The sequence below is a fragment of the Symphalangus syndactylus genome, chromosome 13 (genome assembly GCF_028878055.3).
Source record: "Symphalangus syndactylus isolate Jambi chromosome 13, NHGRI_mSymSyn1-v2.1_pri, whole genome shotgun sequence".
Taxonomy (NCBI): Eukaryota; Metazoa; Chordata; class Mammalia; order Primates; family Hylobatidae; genus Symphalangus; species Symphalangus syndactylus.
The window spans coordinates 86,435,342-86,459,486 of record NC_072435.2 but is presented as its reverse complement, the minus strand read 5'-3'; the positions used below and the strand labels follow the sequence as shown (position 1 = coordinate 86,459,486).

Genomic DNA, 24,145 nt, shown 5'->3' with positions numbered 1-24,145 from the left:
ATGGCCCATGGATACATGTAAAGATGCTCAACGTCATTAATCATCAAGAAAATCTATATCAATACCACAATATTATTAGGTTGGTGCAAAAGAAATTGTGGTTATGTTATTACTTTTAATGGCAAAACTGCAATAACTTTTCCACCAACCTAATACTTCACACCTGTTAGGGTGGTTGTTGCCAAAAAAACAAAACATTACAAATTTTGGCAAGCATTTGAAGAAATTGGAACCTTTGTGTACTGTATTTGCACTCTTATGTTCATTTCAGTATTATTTAAAATAACAGAATGTGAAAATAACCTAAATGCTCATTGACAGATGAGTGGGTAAAGAAAATGTGATATACACATGCAATGAAATATTATTCAGCTTTAAAAAAGAAGGGAATCCTGCCATATCCAACAACATAGACAAACCTTGAGAATATTATGCTATGCGAAACAGGTCAGACATAGGAGACAAATACTGCTTGATTCCATTTATATGAGGTGCCTAAAGTAATCAAATTCTTTGAAATAGAAAGTAGAATTGCGGTTTTCTGGAGACAGTTGGAGGCAGAAATGGCGAGTTGCTATACAAGAGATATAAGTTTCAGTTATGCTAGGTGATTAATTCCTAGAGATCTGCTTACAATGTTGTGCCTGTAGTTAACAATTCTGTACTGTACACATAAAAATTTGTTGAGAGTAGATCTCATATTACATGTTCTTACCACTATATCTATATCATCTGTATCTATATCTATATGATCTATCTATTGATCTAAGAACAATGAAAAGAGGAAAGCAGACTATAGCAGTAGAATTTTGGAAGCTAAAAAGAAAGACAAAGTTCACTAATTTAAAATAAATGGCATTTATGGTTTCAGCAACAGCATGTAAAGAACTTGGAAGTCACTTCCATCCTTATAATTTAAAAAATCTAAACAAACTGAAATACCAATCATCTTTCTTGGTTCCAGCAGAAAGCTTAGGTTTCAGGGCAAAATGCCACATAAAATATAGACAGATAGGTGAATTCAGAGAGTCACAGCTGAGATCTGCTTAACTGGAGCAAAAGTCACTGGAGTCCTGCCTGGGTATAAACACTTCAATGGTAATTTTGATTGGTTGCTGGAAGCTGAATATGGACTAACATGAAAGTGAGAAACTCCTGGGTTCTGTAGTCTTAGGGGTAGACTACACTTTCATGGGTTTTTCCTTTCGAAACTTTACCAAGTTCTCAAGTTGAAGATGTAAGTAAGTGTCCCTCATGGCTCTGGAATGGGCAGAGGATGGTCATAGTATAGTAAGTCTGGAGTGTTCTCTGTAACAAAGAACTACTATCCAGCGGAGAAGACGTTACCAGGGTTGTATCCTAGCTGAGGATAGTGGTTTCCTGCCACTCCAGCTCCTTTGGCCTTCCTGTTTTATCAAGGAGGTAGGAAGCTATGCCAGGAGAAACAAACTTGAGAAGGCCAGTAAAACTAAGAATTAATTGTAGAAGAGAATGATTTATCTCCCCCATTTCTTATTAGGCTCAACAGTGGATTACAGCTGTAAGCTCTGTGAGGCACATAACCTCTCTAAGGAGTAGTATTTAAGCAAAGTCAAGGCCAAGCAGGGAGACAAAACAAGGACAGTAGGGGCATTTAAAACATTGTCACTTAAAGCCAAATCAAATATTGATACAGTTCAATACCTAAGAAAATTTACATATATCATCACACTAAAAACCCATTTACCTTCACTCCTATCAATCAATAAAAAATGCTTAGTTTTTAGTAAAAAATGACAAGGCAGAAGCAAAAAAAAAAAAAGTCTAAAGAGGCAAGTAAGCATCAGAACCAAACTCAGACATGACACATACGTTGGAATTATCAGACAGGGAATTTTTTAAAAACTATGATAATGTTAAAAGCTCTACTGGAAAACATAGACAACATGCAAGAACAGTTAGGTAATATAAGCAGGGAAATGGAAACCTTGAAAAAGAATCCAAAAGAAATGTTAGAAATTGCAAACACTGTAACGGAAATGAATGTCTGTGACAGGCTCATTAGTAGACTAGATACATTTGGGGAAAGAATCAGTGAGCTTGAAAATGGGTCTACAGAAAATTCCTAACCTGCAATTCAATGAGAAAAAAGAATTGAGGAGAAAAAAATAAGTAAGTTTTAAAATGTGGACAATTTTAAAGTTGTAACATACACATAATTGGAGTACCAGAAGAAGAAAAATATTTGAAGCAATAATACCTGAGAACCTTCTAAAATGAGTGATAGACACCAAATCATAAATTCAGGAAGCTCAGAGAACACTAGACAGGATATATACCAAAAACAAATCCAGGCAAATCATATTCAACTTTGAACCCTTACTTCCCCCTATAAAAGACAGAGAAGAAAAAATATCTTAAAACATTTCAGAGGAAAATGCTGCATCCTACCTACAGAGGAACAAGAGTACAGTGGAATTCTTGTCCCAAAGCAGGTGATATGGTTTGGCTGTGTCCCCATCCAAATCTCACCTTGAATTGTAATAATCCCCACGTGTCAGGCCAGGTGGAGATAGTTGAATCAGGGGGGCAGTTTCCCCTGTAATGTTCCCATGTTAGTAAATAAGCCTCATGAGATCTGATGGTTTCATAAATGAGAGTTACCCTGCACAAGCTCTTTTGACTGCCATGTAAGATGTTCCTTTGCTTTTCCTTTGTCTTCCACCACAATTTTGATGCTTCCCTAGCCATGTAGAACTGTGAGTCCACTAAACCTCTTTCCTTTAAAAATTAGCCAGTCTCAGGTATGTCTTTATTAGCACCCTGAGGATGGACTAATTGAGTAGGCAAGGAAGAATGTAGTGGGATAAATATTTAGAGTGTTGAAAGAAAAAAAAAAAAAGCTCAGACATTAATTCTATATCCAGCATAATTATCCTTCAAAGTGAATGAGAGATAAAGACTTTCTCAGACAAAGAAAGATTTAAAGAACCCATGGTCAACACACTTGCATGCAAAAACTGTTAAAATTTTTCTTTAGGCAGAAATAATATTATATGAGTCACAAGCTTTGATTACATACACAAAAGAAGAGCCTCAGGGATAAAAAAAGATAAAAATATTTTATTTTTCTTATTTTCATTTGATCTAAAAGTAACCATTCCTTAAAAATAATAATAGGCACAAGTTACTGTGTGATTATAGCATATGGGTAAGTGCAATGAATGAAATGAATATCATAGGGAGAGGAAGAAGGATTTGAGAATAGTCTATTATAAGGAACCTGTACTACAAGTGAAGTGTCATAGTGTTATTGAATGAAAATTAGATTAGTTAAAAATGTATATTGGAATCTCTAAGGAAATCATTAATTTAAATATATATATATATATATATATATATATTCTAAGACAGGAGATTAAATGGAATTATATAAGATGCTCACTTAAAACCAGAGAAAGTGAGAAAGGAAAAAAAAGAAAAAAGGCAACGAAAAGGACAAAGTTACAAACATATTAGATCTTAACCCAGCTATATTAATAATAATTCTCAATATGAATGATCAAAACACCACTTAAAATACAGATTGTCAGAGTGGATAAAAAAGCAAGACCTAACTTTTTGTTGTGTAATATAAACCAACTTTAAAAATAAATAGATCGGTTCAAAATGTAGGCATGGATGAAGATATACCAATGCTAACAATAATCAAAAGAAAGCTAAGGTAGCTGAATTAATTTCTAACAAAGTATACTTCAGAACAAGGAAAATTATCATGGATAAACAAGGGCACTACATAATGATAAAGTCTATTTTAATTTTTTCTAAATGTGTATATACCCCAAAACAGTGCCAAAACACGAGGCAAAAGCTGACAAAATTGAAAGGAGAAATAGACGAATATAATATTATAGCAGAAACTTTCAACACCTCTCTGAATAACTCATAGATCATCAAGCAGAAAATCAGAATATATTTAAGGTGAACATCACCGTCAATCAACTTGGGCTAATTGACATTTATAGAATACTCCAATCAACAATAGCAGAGTGTACATTCTTCTCAAGCTCACATGGAACATTAATCAAGATTGACCACATTCTGGAACATAAAATATGCTTTAACATGTTTGAAAGATTAGATGACATGCAAAGTATTTTCTCAAATACAATGGGATTAAAATAGAAAGGAAACAGAAAGGTAGTTGGCAAAATTCCAAATATTTGAAATTAGACAACACACTTCTGAGTAACATTTGAGTCAGAGAAGATATCTAAAGAGAAAATTTAATAAATATTGGAAGTATTGAAACATAAATGAAAATACAACATATACAAATCTGTGGGATGCAGTGAAAGTGCTAAGAAGGACATTTGTAGCATTAATTGCTTAATGAGAAAATAAGAAATATGTAAATTCAATAGCCTTAATTTTGCTTTAGAAACTAGAAAAATTTTGCTTCTTTAATTTGACTAAGAGCCAAATAAAAATAAATTGACATGATACATGTAATTTTATACATTTTTGTTTATGTATTCTATTTTATATTGTATCCCTTCCTTCAGAGATGTTTGTAAATGTGAGAAATTCATATATGCTTTCTTCATATGCATACTATAAAATGACTGTTCAGAACTATTATATTTTTATACACCTTTTCTTAGTGGTGGGAGGTTTGGGTAAGAATCAGCCACGTTTTCCCTCAACCCTCAAAGGGTAGCATGTTTGAAAACCCCTACAATATATTACAATTCATTATACTTTATAACAAAATGCTATAATATAGCCCATTTGGCATTTATATGCTATGAAAAATATATAAACAGTCATGTGTAAGTCTGTTAGCCAAGTCTATTATTTCAATATACTGTCAATACAATGTAATTTGATAGTATATTGAATATAAGGTGAGTTCCAATTTGAGATGAGTTCACTTCCAGATCAAAAGGTAGAACTGACCAACTGTGAGATGAGAAAGCATCATGTATTTCTTTTTGTCCAGATCTCCCATCTGAGCTTTGGGAGGCTTTTCTACTACCTCCTGCTAGTTCTGAATATTTCCTTTGGATCTTCTCATCCTCAGAGCAGTGCTCTTCTAAGGGATGCTCCTCTTTGTACAAAAACTTTGTCATTTTGCAACCTGGATGGACTAGACTATGCAGAGGGAAGTGGGATGGTGGGAGGGCACTGGAAGTTTTGTTTTATTTTAATTAATATTATTTTAATTTATAGATTATAATTCTATACATTTAGTGGTATCATGTGATGTTTTCACTATGAATAAAATGTGAATGATTGAATTAAGTGAATTAACATATCTATCACCTCACTTTTCTGGGGAGACACTTGAAATTTACTCTCTTAGCTATTTTGAAAAATATAATACATTATTGACTATAGTCACACTGCTGTGCAATATAGCTGAAAAGCGTAGCCCTCAATTGAAATTTTGTGCCATTTGACCAACATCTCTCCATTGCCTCCTCCCCACAACCTGCACCACCAGCCTCTGATAACCACAGTTGTACTTTCTACTTCTATGAATTCAACGTTTTTTTATTCCACATACAAATAAGACTATGCAGTATTTGTGTTTCTCTGTCTGGAGCATTTCACTTACCATAATGTCTTCCAGGTTCATGCATGTTGTCACAGATGACAAGATTTTCTTCTTTTTTAAGCCTCAATAGTACTCCTTTGTGTATATATACCATTTTCTTTATCTATTTATCTATTGATGAAAAATTAGGTTGATTCCATATCTTCCATACTTATAGTGTTGTAATGAACATGAGAATACAGACATTTCTTTGACACACTGATTTCAGTTCCTTTGGATATATGCCCGTAAGTGGGGTTGCTGGATTGTATGGTAGTTCTGTTTTTAGTTTTTTGATAAACCTCTATACCATTTTAAGAAGTTTGAATGTTCGGGGTCCATATGTAGTAGAAGTAACACATAAGACGTAAGACCAGTATAACCTTTAGAAGGCTTTTTGTATTAGGCTGTTCTTGCATTGCCTCAAAGAAATACCTGAGACTGGGTAATTTATAAAGAAAAGAGGTTTAATTGGCTTACAGTTCTGTAGGCTTTCCACGAAGCATGGTGCGGAATCTCCTTGGCTCCCTGGGAGGCCTCAGGAAGCTTACAATCATACAATCACGGCAGGAGGTGAAGAGGTAGCAAGCACTTTGCATGGCTGGAATAGGAGCAAGAGTGAGAGGTGGGAGTGGCGAGAGAGATGTCACATGCTTTTAAATGACTATATCTCAAGAGAACTCATTCACCATGGCAAAGACAGAACCAAGACACGAGGGATCCACCTCCATAATCCAAACAGCTCCTACCAAGCCCCACCTCCAAGATCAGGGATTACATTTTAACATGAAATTTCGGTGGGAACAAATATCCAAACTATATCACTGTTATTGGGAATCTTTTGTAACATTAAAGACACAGGTTTGAATGACCTCACAAGGTTGGTGAACTAAGACCGTGTGTCTGATATGATCTCAACAAACTAAAGGGATCTTCAGAGAGAAAACTTCCAAATATCTATACGCCTGATGTCTTTTAGGAGTTAATTGTTACCAATGTTAAGTTAAATACAATGTCTTGGAATTTGGTTTTAAGGGCATCAGGTTAAAGGATGTTAAATATTTTTCAACAAAAGTAAAATCTATATATTTGGTAGTAGGCAACATGAATTTAGATGATACATAGATAAATAGTTTCATAATTATTACATATGTATTTTAATGTATCAGGTAAAATATAACTACTTTATAAGGATATGATTTTGCAGATTTTATCATTTAGAATACTTTAAAAAGGTTATGAAGTTGTTAATCAACTGACTGCATTTTGAGGATTACCCAGTTATGGGGAAATCCTGCCTCTGGCAAAAGCCTTGAGATACGGAAATAAAAGTGGAGAGGCAACAGGAAGTACAGACAAGTAGGGTTTTGCAATTTAATTTGTGGGTGCCTGGGGGATCATTTGTGAAACTTTGAGCAGAGCCAGTTGGGATGGTGAAATCTCAACTCTGGAACCTGGCATGGCACTGAATGGACTGAGATGTCAAAAATTACCATTCTGAAGGGATACTCAGCTTGAGTAGAGCTTGGACTTGAACCAATGCCAAGCTAACAGGCTTTTGCCAGCAAAGACAGATTCTTCTAGCTGCTTAAAGGGACGTAACATGGAAAAACTGAATGTATATGCCTGGGGGTTTGAAGAATCTTGACCTCTACAGGGCTAATAATCAACAGCTATTTATTTAGGTTTATCATGTGCCATGCCTGTTTTAGGCATGCAAAATACAAAAGTGAACCAAAGTGACAATATCCTTGCTTTTATGGAGTTTGCATTCTGGGAGCCACATCTAAGATGGCTTAGCATGATTTAACTGTGGGCTGAGCTAAATTATGGTTTTAAAACTGCAAATGAAAGTAACCTTAGGCAACTTTTGTCTGGTACTGATTTTTTTCTAAAACTCTTTACATAATATTTACATGATTTCTGTTGCTTAAATTTATACATTTAAGTCATTTGTTTTTAATTTCAAAGTACTCAGTTTTTTTTGTTTGTTTGTTTTTGTTTTTTTCTTTTTTGAGACGGAGTCTTGCTCTGTCACCCAGGCTGGAGTGCAGTGGCGCGATCTCGGCTCACTGCAAGCTCCACCTCCCAGGTTCACACCATGACGCCATGCCCCTGCCTCAGCCTCCCCAGCAGCTGGGACTACAGGAGCCCGCCACCACGCCTGGCTAATTTTTTTGTATTTTTAGTAGAGACGGGGTTTCACCGTGTTGGCCAGGATGGTCTCGATCTCCTGACCTCGTGATCCGCCCGCCTCGGCCTCCCAAAGTGCTGGGATTACAGACGTGAGCCACCGCGCCCTGCCCAAAGTTCTCAGTATTTAAAAAAAAAAAAAAAAATAGGAATAGATATTATTATTTTAGGAAGATATTAAGTTGTTCATAAAATAGTTGTATTTTTGGAAAATATTTCTCATAAGACCAAGATTAAAGCTTTTATTTGACTATGTCAAGTTAGTTAAACTGTATTTTATAATCACAAGATACGTCTTTTCCTTTTTTTCATAAAACTGCTGTGACAAGACAGGTATGTTACTGAAGCCCTATTGTCAATACTGATTAGAGAACTTAAAATACGGCCTGTTAATAGGGAGTCAGTGTCATCCCTCCAAATACCTTAGCTGGTCTCCAAATTATGTCCACAGTGCATATTTTGTAAACAAACATTTGGTGACATTAGAGCTTCTTTGAAGAATTATTTTTACAGAAAAGTTGTACATTTTAATTGCTATGTTTCTGTTTGGTACAGATTTTAATAAAAAAAAAATGTTAAGCCTCTCCAAATTGCACCTTTAAAGAACCATAGCAAATTCCCAGTGCTTATTGACTAAAGCCATGCCTGTCTTCCTAGAAGTCTTTCCCTTGAAGCCTCATAGTGCTGTCTCCTCCCTTGCCTCTGATAGTTTCTTCCCATTTCACTCTCCTCCCACTTAAATTTGAAAAAACAATTCTAGCACAAAACAAAGAAATGAATACAGAAAGCTTTTTTTTTCTCTAAATTAAAAACCTGTATGATTTTACTCATATAGGGTATCTGAAATGGGCAAATTTATGAAGACAGAAAGTAGAATAGAGGGTATAAGTGGTTGGAGGTGGGAACAAAGGAAATCTGAGGTTATTGTTTCATTGATGCAGAGTCTTTGGGATGTAGTGAAACTTCTGGAAATAGATAGTGGTGATGGTTGCATGATGTAAATATAGTTAATTCCACTAACATGAACACTTAAATATAAAATGGTTAAATTCATGTTATGTATATTTTTACCACAATGAAAAGCACACATACACAAAGGAGTCATTTAAACCACTGCATTTGCAATGGCATCATTAAGCACGAGTTAATGTAACATTGGTACTACCACATTTTATTTGTCAGCTAGCAGCAGTCAAGATTTGCAACTACATGGAATAAAAACAAAAAACCTTTACAGTATTTCCTGTAATCTCTCAGCAGCTTTCCTTATGTGGTTTTACTTTCCAGTGACAGGCACATAATGTTCTTATCATTCAGAGGGTTAACAAATCACCTATTTGGACAGTGTTTTGATAGCTCAAACTTCTATGGTTCTTGGCCCATGGAAAGAATTAAATACTCTGTTTCTAGTTGGATTTGAATTGTCACAGACAATGAGTAATGCTAGAAAAGTTATTGAAAATGGCCTCCAGGAATGAAGATGTTTCATAAGAAGCCAATCTTTTGATGAAGAAAGCTCCAAAGAGATTTAAACCTGAAACACCAAATGTGATCCTGCCCCAGTTTTCTCTTGTTGCCCCCATAGGCTCATAATTATAAAGGAAGCTTGCATATTGGTGATTTAATGCTTTTATAAACGATAAGCTCAGACATTATTCTATAAAGAATGGGCACATAAATTATTTTGAAGCAGCCTATTTTCTCAGGTAGTGGAAATGGATTTATACAAGATACAGGATTATTTCCAAAAATAAAAACACTCATGATTCAAATAGCATGTTTTACTTTGTTGTCATGTTAATATATATCTGCATCAAAAAATCACGTCATGAATTATTAGAGAAATAATCCAAAAAAGGCAAATTGCAAGGGATGAATTATTGCCTTTCAAGGAGCAACTTGAATCAAATCAAATAGTTCTCAAGGGGCTGAAACTATCTCAGAAAAAGTTCCTAAACTAAGTCATTATTTTATACTACCAACATTAGAATAAAACTTTTCATTCATTTGCCTACTTAAATTCTGCAAGGCTGTACCCTGTGGTGGAGCATTTACTTTTCCTAGGATACCGGGTAAATTGAAAGGAGAATATTTACACACCAAATAGGGGCTCTACAGTAAATACACGCTGCACAGACATGACCTGCATTTGAATGTTCCAAACTAAACAGGACATAACTTTCAGGTTAGAGTGTGAATAAAAGCTAAGTAGAAAAAGAAAACAATCTCTTAAAATCTTCAATCCATCCTGAAATTTTCTTTATGTGTCATTAACTTAACAGAGTTTGTCTTATATGACAGTTTTGCTCTAAACCTTTACATATACTGACTCATCTTATTCTCATCTGAAGCAGGTACTATCCATGGAGAAGGTCCCTAAGGTCACACAGATAGCTGGTGGCAGAGCTGAGAATCAAACATAAGCAATCTGGCCCCTGGTCTGCATGCTGAACTGCTGCATTATGCTACCTTCCTGAAAAGCTAGTGAAGAGAAGAGATCTTTGTCGAAGGAAATCACAAATACAGGGTCTTTTTTGTTTTCCATATGTCAGGCATTCCACCCTATTCTATTATATCGTATCTTGTGCTTGACCTTAACTTCTGACTTCACACAGGGCATTTTTCTTTGTTGGAAAAGGAGGTAGGGCATTGTTAAAGGGTCTATTTTGGCAGGTATATGGTAGCAGGCCTGGTTTCAGCAGCATATTCAACTAATATGCAAAAAGGCAGGAGCAGGACCCGGGAAGGGGTCTTCCAGGTAATGTCTGGCTGTTATCATTCTCTTTTGTAGTTTTCCCTCATTCCCAGTATACACAGTTCCAAAGATCACCTCATCTGTAAAATGTCAAAATTTTTGCCATCACTCAGTGCAAGAAGCTTTCATTCAACACAAGGTCATTTCCCATGTGAAAAACCAGCCAATCAGGGGAAAATTCCATATGAACCTTTCCTTCTTTCTGTCATTCTGTAATTCAGATTGTGTGATTCTCCAACATTGCTCGGACCAGAGTCCCTTTCAAGATGATACATTATTTTAGTACCCTAAAAGTAAAGTTGAACTCACATAGAATGAGTAATTTCTTATAATTTTCACATACATCAAGAAGTTTAGTTAGCATAATCATTTTTGTTTGTTCTTCCTTTCCATTGGAAGCATCTTTGGAGATGAAAATGCAAACAAAGCAGTCAACTTTTCCTGCTATCACTTACAACGGCAGAAGTGTTGGTTAGAGTGGTGCAGAGGGCAGTGTTCAGAGTACGCTGCCTCATCACACATTATTTGTGCTTTTAAAATTGACTATGTACCATGCTGCCTGGTGCAGAATGAGTGCTCCAAACTTTTCTTTTTAATATATTACATCATCTTCCTAAGAAGTAGCTCTATTTTCGTCATGCTCTTCTATCTTCCTTCCCCTTACTAAGATATTAATATACTGAGATTAAAACTATAACCTTCTAACTAGTTTCCTTGACTCTAGTTTCACCACCCTACATGTACTTGCTAGATTTGATTATCTAAAATAATAATTGGATCATGTTATTACCTCATTCAATTACCTTTGATAACATCTAGATTCAAGCGTAATAATTGGCACATATTCATCACCAAATTAATATTTGATGAACAAATGAATGAATAAATGGATAAGCACTCCATGGGAGAATTTCAAGTCCTTCCACAGTTAGACCTTACCCTCATTTATTTTATTATCTCCCTTTAGTTATTTCCATAAACATGGGACATTCATTTATTGTGTGACTTTGACATGTCAGATGCCATGAGAGTTACTGAACGTTCAAAGAAATAAAGGAGCTCAAGGCTTCTTTGAAAGAAAGTATCTGCTTAAGTCACATTGATTTATTTATTGTCTTCTGCTTTCCCATTGCCAAGGTTTGTTAGTGTCATTTTGCCAGCATAAAAAGCCATTTCTTTCTTTTCTCTCCATGCACATTCTTTTCATCCCTCAGGATTTAGCTCAAATTGTACCTTGTTCATTATAAACACTTACCTAACCACTCAAATGTAAAGTGATCCCTCCCTCAATCCCTTCTCTGACTTTCTAAGACAATTATTTTAATTACATCATACTTTACTTTGGCCGGGAATTATACATTATAAGTTTTCTGGTATGCTAGAGCTAAAATATTATTATACAAATCTATAGTTTATGCCGTATCTCCTTATGAAACATATTTCCCTTGAGGCTATGCCCTTCACATCGTACTTTGTATTTCTTGGTATCTTCCATGGGGCCTGGTATAACACTTCCTCCCACAGTGCTTCCTCAGTCTATATTTGTTGTTTAATTGATTGATGAGTTATTGTAAATTTCCTTGTATTTAACAGAGAGGTATGTACCTTATGCAGACTAATGGATATTCAATAAATGTTGATGTACTGTCCAAGTACAAACTAATCAGTATTATGGAAATAATAATTAATCTTTTAATTAATTACAACTGACAAAAGAGATGCCCCAGAGCATTCAAGAAGAGTCAGGAAATTAAGGAACTGAATATCTCATTGATACTTTTTAATCTATTTTAATTTATTACTTATCCTTTCCCTGTCTCTATTCCCATTTCTACTTTACTGCTCAGAGTAGAAATTCTTAAACTAGAGTCTCTGTTTCCTTATAAAGTCCATGAATGGATTTCAGCTGGACTTGGAGCCCAATAAAATGTTATGCATAAAGAAAGCCAGGCTGTTATTTAACAACACAAAGTCAAGGCTTAAACCAAAGCTTATCTAACTCCAAACTATATCATAGCTTAGCTGATTTCTTGTGTTGTTAGGCAGAAAATCCACTGGACTATAAAAGACGTGCAGTCTGGTTACTGTACTGGAGTGTCCAAGGTAAGGTTTGTTAATAACAAAAAACACAAGAGAAGCAGCAGCAGAAGCAACAACAAGTGTTGTTTGAGATGTGTCAGGCACGGTTCTAAATGTTTTATGTATTAAACTTTTTTGAACTTCACTATAAACCCATGAAGGGGATACCACTGTGGCTATTCACGTTTTATAGGTTAAAAACCTGGAGAACAAAGAGGTTAAGTTACTTGTACAAGGTACTAGGACACCAAACACAATGGTGAGGGATGGAGGAATAGAGGCATGGGAAGATAGCCAAGGTAAAAGTTGTCTACACCAAATTTTCTTTCAAGCTATTCTGTATTCAAAGTGCCCTAAGTTCCACCCTAACCATCTTTCTTGGCTGCGGAAGAACTCTGTCTTCAGTGGCAACTACAGAGCCAGACAATTCACACCAGACCCAGATCTGACTTTGAAGAGTCAGTCTACAGACAAACCAGTCACATCAGGATTGTGAAGATAATCGCTTGCCTCTAGACCTCTTAGAAAGTAAAGGGGTGTCAGAAGGAGACCTTTCTAAGCTCTGGCATTCTTCATATCCTTAATGGGCAGGTACAATTAAATACTTTGTATGTGATGTCAGTGAGAGAGAATGGCCCTGAAATGAACTTTGATAATGTGCAGAATACAGTTAACCCTGTTAGCTAGTGGGCTGTCAGTAGAAATCAAAGTTTAAGTAGTTTAACAGTAGATGTGGGATGTGCTCTGAATTGGAATATTTCACATATCTATATGTCAGCCAGGGATTCAGGGAATCCTACCCCAAACATTCCAAGCCAGAATGAGTTTAAGCAATCGTGCACAGTGCTGTTTCTAGCCTTAAAATTGTTTCATTTCATGTTGGATTGCAAGAGGCCTGGTTTCTGGTCATAGTGTCATGACCTTTTGGTGACTTAACTGCATATGACTTTGTTGGGACATGGTTTCTTCTACTGAAAAATGAGTATAACTTGTGTATAATAGATGTAACTTGTGATTAAAGATGCAGCTTTTAAATATGATGATGTTTGGTACAATGCTTGAGATTTTGGAGGTGAGTTTCTTTCCAAACGACAACAACAAAAAGAAAATTTTTATTTGTTCCTGAACAAATTAAATAAAGTTTTAAAAGCATTGTAACTTGGTCATGGTTTGTAAAATAGTCTGAAAAGATGTTATCTCAAAACGTTGATAATTAATTTTCTATACAGTAAGAGTTTTCTTGCTCTTTCTTAAGATATATTATAGTTTAGTATAGTTTAGTAATGAAAACTGGATTAGGTGTGAGAAGACCTGGATATTAGTTTCTGCTTTGTTTCTTGCCAGCTCTGTGAACTTGGGCAAGTCACTGGGCTTTAATTTTCTCATTTGTAAAACAGAAATAGTAAATGTGACTTATCTTGTCTAACTCAAAGGATTGTTTTGAAATATATGTCAAAACATAATAAAAGCTTGCATTTATGGAGATTTTCACTTATAAGGATTAAGTTCTGAGTTAAGTGTTTTATATATATTGCCTTATTTAATCTCCACTCCAACACTATGAGTTAGGTAAGAATTTGTATCTGTTTTTCAGATATGGAAACTGAAATTCAGAGAGGTTAAGTAAGTTGCCTGAGTTCATACAGCTTACTATCGGCGGGAAGGAACAGATCTAAATCTTAACCATAATGGTTCTGCTTTTATAAAAGTAAAATTATCTGCATAAAAAGGCATTATGTCTTTTTTTCTCCTCCTCCTCATTTTTCTTCTTCTACTTTTTGTTTAATACTTTCTTTTCTCTCTGTCTTGTAATAATGATTGCCATAATTTGTCATATACACTTTAGTAGGGTTAGGTTTTGATAAACAGTAAGCTAGGATTGGGGCAAAACACCAGTCCGGGTACAGTCCATAGCCAATCATTTGATTGTCTTTACTAATTTAGCAAATGTGTCTTGGTAACTTAGTATATACCATGGCTATTTCGGGTGCAGGGATTCTACAAATATGAACACAATGTCATTCCTCCCTTGGAGTAAGACACGTACATAAATAATTATTATGTGAGGCAGGAGTGATTATATGTCATCAAAAAGAGATAAATGCCATATAAGGAGAGTTCAGAAAGGAAATTAATAAATTCCAAGTAAAGGGGATCATGGACTTTTGCACCAATGTCCAGGGACAATAGTGCTTGCCTTTGTCTAAACTATCAGAATAACTAGATATGTGGTTATTAAATGTTAAGGAGATGCAGAGTAGGGTAAATTGTTTATCTGGGAGGCTGGGCTTGGGAAATAAGGCAAACTATAACGTGGTAGCACCCCTCCCCCTCCTTAGATACCACTCGAGAATTTAATTTCTCTAAGTTTTATTGAGGAAAAAGAATATTTACTGTGGAAGAATATACTTTGATGGCTGGAGGAGGGAAGGAAGGAGGCTGGAGGAGGGGAGGGGGATCCTCTCGTGTTTCACAGCTGTTGATTTCCAGTTTCCACCTGGTAACAGCCTAGGGGCCAGAGCATAATGATACAAGTCAAAACACAGAGACCTACACAGAGACAACTAACAGATCCAGCAAGGGAATTATAAAAGCTCAAAAATATTTCCAGTGGCTAAATAAATACCTTTCCTTGTAGTTGCACTTTTTTTCTTTTCATTTACTGAAATTTGGAAAGACACATAGACTCTATTGCCTTTTCAAAGTTCTAGTTTACATAAAAGTACAATCTATGAAAATCAAATTTTTCATATATAGATGATGAAACTATGTTGTGATCAACTACAGGTTATCTATGTATTTTATTTAAAAACTGGTGGACAATGAGAAAGATTTTAAACTATGATTAATGAAAGTGATAGATGACATACTTTTCATATAAAACCATGACTTTCTTTCAGGACACTTTAGAAATATGTCCAAAATATGCAGAAAAACTCCACAGCATAGTGCTTGAATTTACACAAACATTCCAAGGCAAGTAAGAATCCGAATGAGTAGTTTCACATAAGGCTACTCATTTATTTTTGCAGTCCACATTTAAAACAACTACAAGATTAATTTCATTCCATTTTTCTGGACTTACACATCCTGAAAGCAAGAAAAAAAATGTCATTTTGGAAGTCTAATAAATGCTACTTGTAAACAAGGCTAGAAAGGGTGGAGAATGAAATGAGATGGGGGGTGGGGAAACAAACCCTTTAGTTACAATATCTTAGGGAAATGAATCTACAATAAGACAAATTTCAAATCAAGTTGCTCCACTATACTACATAAGCAGTTTAGAATCTTAAGCAGATGCAAAAAGAATAAAGCAAATGGGAGGAAAAAAAAGGCCGATAAAGTTTCTGGCTACAATACAAGAGACATATCATTACCATATGATCTAATGTGGGTGTCAGCCGGATTGTGTTCATTGAGGGAAACCTTATTTTTTAACTGTGCTATGGAGTAGAAGCAGGAGATTTTCAACCTAGTGACAGTCACAGAGCAGCACCTACCCCCTCCTCTTTTCCACACCTGCAAACTCTTTCACTTGGGCTGAATATTTAGTGTAATTACATCTCAGCTTTGAGGGCTCCTGTGGCAAATTCCTGGATTAAAAGGTATGGTTTTCAATAATTGTCCTGAACTCTGCTACAGACTAATAAAACTTCGGTCAAGTTGAGAGCAAAAGGGATTATTTGGTGAGAAAAAGAAAAGGAAAAAAAAAACTGTTAAACTTTTATAGTTTTTATGCAAAATTTTAAACAAGTATTATTTGAAAACAGAAGTTAAATATTTGATAAAATGATTGAATGCATTGTTTTATTTCTTTCTCTTCTGTTTTTGCAAAGATGCTTCTCAAAAAACTGTAACCTAACACCACGACTCTCTATATTAATGTTTTTGTGTTTGTATTAATGAATGTTTAGCTCTTTAAGAGGTGGTAACTGAAAAGTATTCTAAAGTAGCATATCTGTAATTGAGCTATATATTTAAAAATGTATTTTTCTCCTGAATTTTTTATTGCTTTAAGAACTTTTAAAAGCCCAGAAGAACTGAACTTTGGTGATTAGCTGAAGATACCTAATGTATATTTCTTCAACCCCAGAAATGAATAGAAATTATCACCAGAGAAATGAAAATAAACATTGAAAATATTTATGTTAATAAATGCCTAAGATACTAAAAAAGCTGTATAATTTCTTAAATGTAAAGTGTCCCAGTCAGTATCTTCACTGCAAGTGAAATTTTAAGATACATTCACCATAAAATGAGGATGTGGGTTAATTTTCTAATTTCAGAACAGGGTAACACAGTGACCACTAGTTAAGTGGGCTCCCAGTGATGTAAATACCTGTGGCTTTTTTTTTTTCCTGTTGCTGTTTCTAACCAGAAAAGAGCCAAATGCCTCCTATAGTAACCCTTGTTTGTGGATAAATGCTACTTTTATTCTTTATTTTTAAATTACATATATTATTATTGAAGTTTATAATCATCTAGTGCTGTAGGATTTTAATTTTGTTTTGCATTTATAGCTTCACTTATCTCTTGAGGGTTAAATTTTGACTTTGAAAGCGACACCAAAGGCATAGATGACATAATGCAAATGTTGATCTGAATGATATAGTTCATTTAATGGGTTTAAGTAGTTTTAGGAACCAGAAATTATTATTTTTGGTAGAACATTTGTAAACTATGGCAACTAGCTTCAGTGGAGTAGTGATATTACGTTAGTAATTAGCATCTTGGACAGTGTCATGCATTTTCAGACTACTTAAAACAGTTTCAATAAAATTTAAACAGCGTATCATCTCAATAACAATCTCTTTCATTACTACTTGGACAGCTGCACTTTGCTCTTTATATTTCTGATTAATTAAGGAAAGAAGGAAATGACTAAAGGAATTATCAGTATTGACAGCCCACATTAAATGTTTTAAGATGCTGGGTCTTCAAGTACCATGACACTAATTTAAAACAGATGATTTTATGGAAGATTTTGCACAGTTTCTGGACATGCAATTATTTTTTCACAGTACAGTCAGGGTTAAATGCACACACACACATACACTCTCTCTCTGTCACACACATATGCACACACATACACTCTCACACACATGCACATACACACGCACACATACGAGCAAATGAAAGTGAAATAAAAATCGGTGATTGAAGTTATAAGCTGCTTGTCTATATTCGGCTTCAATCAAAAAGAATATTGTTTGGAGCATTTGTACCATTTTAACAGGAGTAAACAAACATAAATTATAATACTATTTCTCTCAGCTAATACTCAACATTTTCTTTTGCGGGTTGTTAGTGAAACAACCAGGCATGTTCTGCTCTGGAGAAAAGATTACAAAGCGACATCTGCATTAACTGTCGTTGCTATTTATTAAATCTGCAATTACTTTGCTTCATTTTTCTTTTAAACTTGTAAGACATTAAATATGCAAGGCTAGCAAGCTTGTGGTAAACCATAAACATTGCATTTTTAATGGGAAACAGATACGAAACCACTCCCTCAGATACAATCCAAAGGAACAGGCTGCCAAAACAAGAGTCTTCTCTTAAAGGGATACTCAGTAACTGAATGGGAGTGGGCTGCTAGAAGAAGCTTAATGTTGAACTTAAAGTGGCAGTGTGAATAATAATCTTTATGATATTTTGTTAAATGAAAAGCCACAAGCCTGTATTCAACATGTGCTGCCTTAGACACATATCAGTGGTAAATATAAACTAAGAACAAACATGTAAGAAACTGAAAAACATTTGTTTCTTCTCTAGAGAATCTAGGCAAAAATTCCCAGAAGATACCTTAAGGTTGGAACATACGAAGATCTTTCTTTTCTCTTCTCTTCTCTCTTTCTCTTTCTTTCTTTCTTTCTTTCTTTCTTTTTCTTTCTTCTTTTTTTAAAAAACTATGTTAAAATTGGATAATGACTCAAAACAGCTCTAAAATTCTACTTACCAACGTACAGCTTTAATATGGATTCGTCTAAGTGTAAAATTCAAGGTAGAGATGATGGGACTAAATATCTGTTATGCTTTGGAGATATCAGAATAGTTTCAATGGAATTTAAAAAATATTTCGTCTCCCAAATGACTTTGTTGCTATATAATCAAGTACCTTTTGTTATTCAGATTTATTAAAATTTTGTCACTCAGATTTATTTAGTGCACTTCAGTTGATTTAACAACATAGATTCGTGCTTGTGGAATGAATGGATAAACATGGAATACATTTATCAAAACAACAATTGGTTTTTTACAAAATGCCCTGTTAGCAAAATGAGATCATACATACATCATATAAAAATCAGTTAGAATTTTCCATATGTGTTTATTAGCTTATTAAAAATAATGTTTGAGAAACTAGGAAATTGATTTATTTTTTAAAGCCAATCTTGCTTATACCAAGTTGAGGTTTTCAATCTGCTTTTTTTTTATCAGAAATTCGATATTGAGAAAAAGCTAATTTTGTGTTTTAAAAAATCGGACTGATTGCTTGGAACAAATGGAATAAATTGTCTTGTCAATAAAGTGATGGTCAATTGAGTCATTTGTGTGCAAAATATTGTGCAAGGCCCGGGTACAGAACAAGGAATAATAAGACACGCCCTAAAGGAGTACATCGTCTAGTGAGGGACAGACCAAGCACGCAAAACAAATTGCAATATAATGTGATAAGTTCTTTAAAAGAGGTAAGAGCAACGTGTTTTGGGAGCAGAGAAGAGGGAGAAAGCAGCATCCTGCCTGGATGAGCCAGGGGACACAGAAGAGAAGCCCACTATCTCATTTAATCTTTACAACACTCTTGCAAGGTCGGTATTCTACGTGGCAAGTAGCTTTGATTGTCAGGGTTCAGGCGAGGACTCGGAATGGAGTGACAATGAAAAGGAATGTGGCTAGAGCGATTAATTCATACCAATTTATGAGTGGTCTGACATACAGCACAGGGACTGTGGACAGTATTGATAAGCCATAGGAAGTTAATAAATGGTTTGTAGTAGAAATTAATAAGATAAAATTGAATTTTTAGAAGATGACTCAGGCAGCAAAGTGGAAGATGGACTGAAATAGAGGAAACATGCAAGGCAGAGATGAATTGGAAGCTCTTGTAGTAGTTTAGGGATAGATGAGAAGGGCCTGGACCAAAATAATTGTGGTAGGATGGAGAGATGTGACTGGCTTCCAGAGATATTTCTGAAGCAGAAATTGGAGATCTCCTATGTGGATAGAGATAATTTTATCTGACCATGTGTTAAGTGAGCATTGAAAAGTCCAACATGATTTATTATCATGACAATTTTGCAAACGATTTGAATATATAGTATATCATCTTAGTTTAGACCCAAAATTCAAACAAGCAGATTTAAATAATATTCAGATTTCTCATCCTAAGTAAATAGCTGTGCAAATGATACTATAATGTACTTGATCATCTTTCAATACATTTTTAATGCTCTGCTTCCTGATAACAATTTAAATATTATTTTGCACCTTTTCTCTGTGCTCACTCTATTGTGGCATATTATATAAGAAACAACACACAGATTAGACAGTGCTACTCTTCTTAAATCTCTCATTTGTTTCCTAGTTTCCCTGGTTGTGAAAATACATGAGATAAATCATGAAGGCCACTATCATCCTCCTTCTGCTTGCACAAGTTTCCTGGGCCGGACCGTTTCAACAGAGAGGCTTATTTGACTTTATGCTAGAAGATGAGGCTTCTGGGATAGGCCCAGAAGTTCCTGATGACGGCGACTTCGAGCCCCCGCTAGGCCCAGTGTGCCCCTTCCGCTGTCAATGCCATCTTCGAGTGGTCCAGTGTTCTGATTTGGGTGAGTGGGATGCGGTTTCTCTCTGCCTACCTTACTTGTTTTATTCTTGGGAATGGCAACTCTGAGAGTTTAGCATTCATTTTCAGTTTTAATCTCTCTAAATGTGAGAGACAGTGCCACCTAATGAGGAGTAAAGGAAGCAGAACAGGATAGAAAGGAAAGTAGCGTTGTGGTTCTCTCTCTCTCTCTGTCTCTCTCTCCCTCTCTGTCCCTCTTCCTTTTTTCCTCCATTACTTTGCAATCTTGGACAAATCATTTAAAAAAATATTTCTGAGCTTCATATCCCTCTACAAAATAAAATTTTGAACAAAAAAAGTCTTATATTCTAAAATTTCAGAGTAATGGTTTAATCTTAATTCTATAATGTGCTTTTATAAAATATTAGATATTAAGAAAATCAGGTCAGTCTCTCTACTGTTCACTTAGCCCAGACAACAGAGTTTCAACACTACTAAATTGTAAAATATGCAGTTATCAAAAGCAAAACACGTCAAATTTTATGACAAAATTTATCTTTCAAGTATCAAAATACTCCCTTAATCTCTGAGTCTTAGTTTTGTCTTTACTTTTGACATTTTGTAATCCAGCTGCTTATATTCTTTAGAAAGTTTCAAAGGAAATATTTATCACTAAGGTATGGTGTAAATATTCAATATAATTGTGTTACATATATCTTTAGCCTAACACGCTAAAGACAGTTTGATTTATCATCTTTTCAGAAAAATGTGGTCTGGAAATTCCAAGAGCATTACACTTAGAAGATAAATCTCCAGAAAGATTGAAGCTCAGTGGATGGGCCAAAGGGGAATGAACTCAGTTTACATGGCAGCTGGTTCACATTCCTCCTTTTGAAGGGGTGTATTTTCTTATTGGAGATGAAAAGAAAAAAAAAAAATCTTTATATCATGATTCCACCATGTGTACTTCCTTCTGGAGGAAATCCCATACTATGATCAGGCACTTCTTTGAGAAGTCCTATATTTACTCAGAACATGCTTTCTAGCAGTAGTTTGCAGAAGAAAAATGCAGCTTCTACAATTGGAATAAACTACCTATAGGAACCCAGAAAAAACATAAAGTATATTCAGTAGTAACAACTGAAAAACACTTGAAATAGCTTCTTCAACACATATATGGTATAGCCATTTAAAACCCAAATACAAATGTTATATAAAGGCTTTCAAAAGGCCACGGGATAATTCCAATGGATCCATTTGTTCACTCATTCAGAAGCTATATTGGGAACCCATCATGGATGAGCTCTGCTCTAGGCATGGGGAGGAAAGGATGAGGAAGACAAATATGGCCCCAGTTCTTGTGGATCTTATGTTCTAGTGGTGGTGACTATTACTTTTTGAATTGTGTATTCACCACAGGGGAGATTGGATTACTCTTCAGAAACTTTATAAGCATCTAGACATGACCTGCATTATTGTCTTGGGCAGGAAAATAACAGGGTTGAAAAAAATCTGAAGAAATCACCATTTGATGGATATACACAGGATAATCTTTTCTGAAGTTACTAAAGTGGTGAAGTTCCCCAAAAATGTGATGCTGGTTAAATTTCACTTTGCCTCTGAGAAAAAGTTAAAAGAATTTATTATTTCTCTCGCTACATATATTATCAAAAATGAAGGGTTGATATTTTTAAGGAAAGAAGAGTTGGCCAGTCACTTTAGTGAAGTTTTATTTTTTCGTAAATATAGTTTGCCTTTGCTTCCATGAAAAATAGCTCATAAAGCTTGACCCTGATGAAAGCATTGGGCCAGTTTTCCAATTCTGTGTTATGTAAAAAGGCATAAGTCAATTGTTCAAAGCGAAACAACAACAACAAAATGTAGTCTTAGGAAACAGCAAGTTCACTGACTTGGGATCTTTATGATAGTTTTGTTGTTGCTGTTGATATTGTTTTGTTTATTTTGTTTTGTTTTCAGATGAGAAAGTTTTCTACATGTTATCTTTTTTCTAGGAGCTCAAAGTGTACATCATTCCTTTATTATAACTAGGTTTACTGACTCATATACTAAGGAAGTAGCTAAAATTATAAAAATAATTTGTTTTTAAAACCATATTTAACTAAGAGAACTAAGTTCCAATGAGCAGTGGTCTCATGCAAGGTATTTTCAATATTTTAAAATTTACAGATGAATATTTAAATATATTATAAAAGTTTTAATCAGATATCTCTAAGAAAATACATTTCTTAAAGGGAAGTGAAATTCACTTGACTTTAAATAAAACAAATGAACTCATTTCATGTTTTTAACTATTATCTAACTCTTCCTTACTTTATGATGCTGGCAAGCTGTTGAGAGCCTTGACATCTCCATCTGCAGAAAAATCACAGTCTTAGAAATCCTATTAATTGTGTGAGGTACCCGGGTCATAGTAGCAGCTTCATGCAGTTTTAAAATTATATGATGATTATATGCAGTAACACATGAAGAAAAAAAGAAAGAAAGCAGGAGAAATGGACCACCTCATTCATTGTAAATGCAATATAGTTGATTTTTTAATTTGTTATGTCCTCTAGTGATCTAAGCATGAAGCTTGAATTATTGTAATAAAGAAAATAAATGCAATGCAGTTGGGGATGGCAAATGTTAATGCTTATCTGTATCAAAGACTAACATTGTCTTCAGGATTATCCTTGATGGATTATCCTCAGCAGACACTTAATGAGCAGAGAGAAGCTACAGTGTTGAAGGACAAAAGTCCTTTGTCATCTTATTATCGAAATAATGTTTAATACAAATAAACTTTTTAAATCAAAATGTTTGACTACTTTTTACCACTGAGAAATATTCTTGGCAAAGTTAAACAACATCAAAATTTTAAACAATTCTTTCAAAGCTAAGAAGTAAAAACCTATGAAATTAAAATTATGTAATTACTCTGCAGGGTAATTTGATGCCTCTGGAAAAATGCATGGACTGTTTTAGTCCCTAGTTCTAATTTATCACAGGAGTATTAAAATGTGCTTTTTTTTTTTTTTTTTTTTTTTTTTTTAGAGGATGAGGGATTGAGACAGTAAACATGAATTCCTCATAGATATTGGCCAAATTGTTTTGTTGAACCTGTTGCAGCTTACCTTGTAATTGGAACCACAGTTTTATGAGACCCATATCTTGTCTTCTTTTATCTATCATGTTAAGAAATAAACCAGTTCCCTCTTAATTATAGCATTTATTTCAAAAAGCAGTATTAAAAATAAATGTAGAGTTAGCAAATTCAGAAGTCTTTCGGTTACTTTATAATAATAAATCCACAATGTAACTCATTCTTCTAAAAACCAAAAAATTTTAAAATGTTCTGATTTTGATTGGATTTTCTATTTTATACGTTTGGCATCCTGAAGGAAGACAGCTTTCCTTACTTAGGTACTCTTTGGCTGAGCCATTCATCTTTGGATCAAGTGTCACCAGGTAGTATAATTTGGTATGGACTTAACACCTCATTACTGAAATACAAATCACTCCTGACAAGTCAAATAAGAACAAGCATTGACTTTTGACTAGTCTCCGAAATTAAAATAATAATTCTTGACATATTTCTTATAAACAAATTTCAGAAGAGTTGAAATGCCTCTTAAAACAATTTGATAGTGGAAAGAACTTGGGCTGTGCAGTTAAGCACCTCTGGCCTCAAATTCTGCTTTGCCGTTTACTACCTGTAACCTTGAAACTTTCAAAATTTTGTTTCCTTATT

General features: G+C 34.6%; 1 protein-coding gene across 2 annotated transcripts in view; it reads left to right on the top strand.

Moving 5' to 3' along the window:
* The first annotated feature begins 15,957 nt into the window (after nt 1-15,957).
* DCN (decorin) overlaps nt 15,958-24,145 on the top strand; it is a 38,630-nt gene continuing 30,442 nt past the window's right edge. The window contains exons 1-2 of one of the 2 annotated variants that reach the window (XM_055238286.2): nt 15,958-16,210; nt 20,194-20,437. In XM_055238286.2, coding sequence (XP_055094261.1) covers nt 20,227-20,437 — 211 coding nt within the window. In that variant the 5' untranslated portion in view covers nt 15,958-16,210; nt 20,194-20,226. Of the gene's footprint in view, nt 16,211-19,196; nt 19,418-20,193; nt 20,438-24,145 lie in introns of those variants that run through there. The other variant, XM_055238287.2, reaches the window with a different exon arrangement.